Genomic DNA, 4,932 nt, shown 5'->3' with positions numbered 1-4,932 from the left:
TGCTATCAAATTTCAAAATCAAATCAAATACAAAGCTTCAACTAACCCAGATGTGCTGAATTTTAGTTCACATCTCAATAATAATTCATACGACGAAGCTTTTATAGGTTGAAGACAATAAAAACCAAATCGATTGCTCAAATTTTTAGGGTGTTTCTGAGATTTCCATTCATACCTTAGCTTTAATTTTCTTCACAAATCATAAACCTGAGCAAAAGGTCCTCTCCATTAGACTTGAAGATGGTCCGCTTCAATAGGTAGAGGTGAATGTCGATGTAGATGGGCAAAAACGAAAGCAGACAGAATTTCATGATTCAATTACAACCTGTGTTATGAAGAAAGAGATCGGTAAAGGAAAGGTGGTGTAGCATGTGGCAAACTACGGTGCAAAATCCATAAAAAATCCACCTTCTAACGAATCATAAACTCAAAGTAAATCACGAAAGTTGAACGTATCAAACCTGATTGATGGAAGAAAAACATTTGCTAAAAAAGGGGAGGAGGTGGAGGAAATCGAACGATCTGAACTGAATGGTGTGGTTGTTGGATCCGACGATAATGATGGTTCTGAGGGGCGTCGCAATTGGAAGTGGGATGAGTGAAATGGTAGATGTTGGATATTTTCCATTCGAAGATAGACAGAGGAGAGATAGGCGTTGGGGGTAAAGATAGAGAAATCGGAATATCATTGGCTGAGAGAAACGGTGAAACAAAGGCATAAAACACGTGTCCAGTAAAATATAGACAATGATAAAAAAATACCCAAAGCAGAAAGTTAGATGTGTATATATATATATATATATATATATATATATATATATATATATATATATATATATATATATATATATAACTTCAATGTCCAATCTAATATACCTTTATTATTTTGATTGGGAACAAAATTTCAAGCTCACATCTTTATTGATAATTTTTTCATAATATTTGAAACATCTATATTTATAAATTAATAAATTTTATCTTATCATTGTTCAATTATAATCTTATGATTTATTGATATTTTTTTTTTCTTTCTCATCCGTGGTGTCCACGGGTTTTAATCTAGGATTTCATATAGATACGAGTAATCTAGTTATTAATTATATTAAAAGCTTTTAAAAGTGTCAATAATTGGAGGATAGAACTCTATTTTGCTCTATTTCCTCTTACAACAACTAAAAACCTCAAGATATTGCAAACTTTCAACATCTTGGGCTTAGTAGAGTTTTTTTGTTCGGATCCAAGGCAATGTACTTTCCCTTATTTATGTATTATAACACTAAATTCATCTCTTTCTTCCTATTTATGCATTAAACCAAATTATATCATTGCACACACATTTTTTTTTCCTTATTAAGACACTGCATTATAAAAATAGTACCCAATTATAGTAGTGAAAACGGCTTTCTATATAAATGATATTGCTATAACTTGGTAGATTTTCAAAATAGGATGTTATAACAAAAAAACTAATAAAAACACGTTTCTATTTCTTGCCTAGATAATATATGAAGATTGTAATACTAACAATTAAGCCTCTTTGTGTTGAAGCCAAAAGAAACTAAAAATAATTTGTTCAATTTGGTAACAATTCATGAGTCATGACCACAGAGTTGCCAGATTTTGTTTTGAATAATGGCAAATTTCAGCCTCAAAATCTGGACAGATTAATAAAAACCTAATAACATCTTAAGAAAGTAAATCACAAATTAAAAACTACTGGTTTTGGTTTTTTAATCCTAAAGAAAAAACATGAAAAAAAAAGCCTACTGATTTTATAAGGCTTCCAAGGAACCCTTTTTGTCTTCCAAAAGTTTCAACTCTTTTCGCCAATCCTCTAACTTTGCAACTTTTTCCTGTTGTTCTGGTTTCAAATCATTCCCTGTTTTTTGCTGTTGACCCTCTGTCAGCCGAATCTGCAACAACATTTCACAAGTAAATGACCATTTTACCCTTCTCACACACTTTCCATGTACGTATATATGGATAAATCATGTCTCTGAGGAGTAGCTGTTGTATAAGCAAAGACTAGTTCTTTTTTAGACCTAACGGACCGTCTCAACACGGGTAAATGACTGTTTTACCCTTCTCGTTTTAGAATATATGAGTAAATGACCATGTTACCCTCTTCTCATTTTTAGACTGAACGAACCATTTAAAACTGACCAGTTTAGATTGAATGAATGTTCTGACTACAAGTAATTAGTAAATGACCATTTTACCCTTCTGAAAAAAACCATACAATTGTTCTTCTTGCTACCCATATAAAATCAATTTCACTAATCCTCAAGTAGATTACAAAAACCAAGACACAAATCACATAATTATTTAAGGTAAAGGGTAATGGAGTAAATATAGTTTCTGAATGGATAACGTCACCTCAGTAAACAAGTTAACAGGACAAAATAAAAATAAATAAATAAAAACAAAGTTATTAGAAAAATTACCTTCTTTTTTAGGGCACGGATTTTTTTATCGATATCAGGAACATGATCTGCTGAATTTAAGGGAGGGGTAGCAACGGAAATAGTGATATCATTTATCTGGGATACAATGGAGTCAAGAGGTTCCAATGCTTGATCTACACCATCAGTAGATGAAGCTTCACTTTTGCCCTTATCAACAGACGCCTGCTTCATGCAATGAAAAAAAAAAAAGTAAATAAATAAGAAAAATCAAGATATGTTCATTTGCATGAAATTAATTCCAACTAGTAATATAGTTAGTATAAGTCTTAAGCATGTGTAACAAATTAGGACTTAATGGGGATAGATATTTGATGTTAAATCGTTCTTGAAGACTGCTTAAAGATTTGTCTTGTTAGTTTTATAATTCAAAGGACTTATTGAGGTGAAGCTTTAAGGTCCCAAATGGATTAAACAATCATCAAGAACATGCATTCAATTCAGGTTATGGAGAAGTATGGAGGTTGGAGAAATGAGGATGCTATGACCTTATTGTTCACCGGGAGCTAATTTCATCTCTCCAAATGCATAAATTGTTCATATATTAGGTTTTGAATAGACATTGTGAAGTGAAAAATGCCATAAAACTCTGCAGTTACTATAGCGTAAAGCGATAATCATGATATTTATGAGTTAAATGACAAACCTGTAAACGCTTCTCCTTCTTCCTTTCATTCCTCTTAGCGGATTTGCTCTTAGGTTTACTAATGGCATCCAATTCAGGATCATAACCAGGTGGCACAGTTTCCAGCGACTCCATCTCCTTCTTCAACTGTCCATGATCATCATCATCGTCATCATAAATCATACGGAAACACTAATTCTCTTCAAAAATCGACAAATCCATCAAATTGACTCAAATCACTTCGAATAACGCAAAGAAATCGTGAAAAACTATGCGAATGTTGTAAACATACCAGGGCGCCTTTAGATTTGTAAATGGCGACTTCATCTTGAGGAACGTAACCAGCTCTAATGCGAATGGGTTTGCGTAGAGTTCCGTCGGGTCTTCGGGTCGGGGCAAGAAGTCTTTCTCCTTCTTTTAGGGTTTTGCTTAGCTGAGCAGCGATTTCTTTCGCTTCATCTTCTCCTCCTCCGCCAATTTCATTCGCCATGAAAGAAACAATACGAAATCTTTTGTTGGTGATTAAAGATATGCAGATTGTATACAGATGGAGGAAGAATCAATGATGATGATTATGGGCGAAGTGTAGGATTGGGAGTGGACTGAGAGACGTGGTTTCTTTCATGTGAAATCGACTCCTTCAATTGGAGGGTTTTTCCTTTTCGGAGTAAAATACTTTTTGATACTTCTTCGAACTCGAAGGTTATAAAATGCAAAGAACAATAACTAATTTTAGGTCATATTAGTTTCTAAGATGATTTTTTTTTTTTAAATAACAAATCTAATCATTTTTTAAATATTTTCTGTAAATTAGCCAAAAATTAAGAACTTTTCGTTTTTAACCCGTGAAGTCACCAATAAATCAAATATGTTTGCGGTTTTATTAAGCTACATGTGGTTTTACATCATGCAAAAAAAATAACACCTTTTTTTCGAGTTTTTTAAAAAATGAAGGAAATAGAAAGAAATTTATGTTCTTGAATTTTTTTTTAAGAGAGAAAGGGAAGGAAAGGATAAAAGGAATGCTATCGAGATTCATTTAAGAAGGGAAATCGAAGTAAATAAAGAGATTGGGATGGAAAGAAAGAGCTTAGTTTCTTACATTTATTTCCGTTTCATTTAAGAAGGGAAATCGAAGTAAATAAAAAGATTGTGATGGAAAGAAAGAGCTTAGTTTCTTACATTTCTTTCCTGTCATTTTTGGGATGACCGAGAGGGAAAGAAAGAGAAGGAAAGCAAAGTTTACTCATTTCGTTTCTTTTTTCCTTCCCTGCATTTTCCTTCCTAAGAAACTCGAGATCAGGACTTAAGTCACTCTGGATACGAAATCACAGATGACATAGAGAAATCTTTGTTTTCCTTCCTATCAATCTACGATTTGTACCGACCAAAAATTTCAACAAAATTTAACTTTTCAAAAACAACCCATTTTAATCATGTTATTACAAAAAAGTTTTCAATACATTTATTATCAGAGTATTCCCAGGTCCATATCATAAAACATAAACACGAGGAGCGGTACGATCACGCCTTTGCCTTGCCACGGTCTCCTGAAGAACCTAAAAAACATTAAACCACAAGTGTAAGCCCGAAAGCTTAGTGAGATACCCCTAAAATACCAACCACATATACCACACAGATAACATGTTATATCATATCGAATCACAAAACAACAATGCATATCGGGTCTACTGTGTGACTGGTCCGCCGCACCGGCCAACAATCCACCTGGTCCACCCTCCGCGTCTAGCCATATACATCAAGTCTGTAGGGTGGTTGGTCCGCCCGCACCGGGCCTTCAATCCACCTGGTCCACTCTCTGAGTCTACAGTATGACCGGTCCGC

General features: G+C 33.9%; 1 protein-coding gene across 2 annotated transcripts; it reads right to left on the bottom strand.

Moving 5' to 3' along the window:
- Positions 1–1,518: 1,518 nt before the first annotated feature.
- On the bottom strand, positions 1,519–3,786 carry PYM (partner of Y14-MAGO). 2 transcript variants are annotated; one of them, XM_078976656.1, is made up of 4 exons: positions 3,380–3,786; positions 3,109–3,234; positions 2,445–2,630; positions 1,519–1,913 (listed from the first exon to the last, which is right to left on the bottom strand). In XM_078976656.1, the coding sequence occupies exons 1-4, from the start codon at positions 3,575–3,577 to the stop codon at positions 1,773–1,775; spliced, it is 651 nt and encodes a 216-aa protein (XP_078832782.1). In that variant the 5' UTR covers positions 3,578–3,786; the 3' UTR covers positions 1,519–1,772. The 2 variants fall into 2 exon arrangements, with proteins under 2 accessions (XP_078832782.1, XP_078832783.1); XM_078976657.1 differs by having other exon boundaries at positions 2,445–2,627; positions 3,380–3,783.
- Between the last annotated feature and the right edge of the window lie 1,146 nt (positions 3,787–4,932).

The sequence above is a fragment of the Lactuca saligna genome, chromosome 9 (assembly GCF_052625555.1).
Source record: "Lactuca saligna cultivar CGN05327 chromosome 9, ASM5262555v1, whole genome shotgun sequence".
Lineage (NCBI taxonomy): Eukaryota > Viridiplantae > Streptophyta > Magnoliopsida > Asterales > Asteraceae > Lactuca > Lactuca saligna.
The sequence above is the reverse complement of the archived record's forward strand: the minus strand, read 5'-3'. Positions and strand labels throughout refer to the sequence as shown.

Bases quoted from the DNA above. Each gene is read 5' to 3' on its own strand.
- PYM (XM_078976656.1), bottom strand. From the start codon at position 3,577: ATGGCGAATGAAATTGGCGGAGGAGGAGAAGATGAAGCGAAAGAAATC. The intron at 3,235-3,379 runs GTATGTTTACAA...GATCATGGACAG, and splicing joins ACAAATCTAAAGGCGCCCTG to TTGAAGAAGGAGATGGAGTC. The intron at 2,631-3,108 runs GTTTGTCATTTA...CATTGCATGAAG, and splicing joins AGAAGGAGAAGCGTTTACAG to CAGGCGTCTGTTGATAAGGG.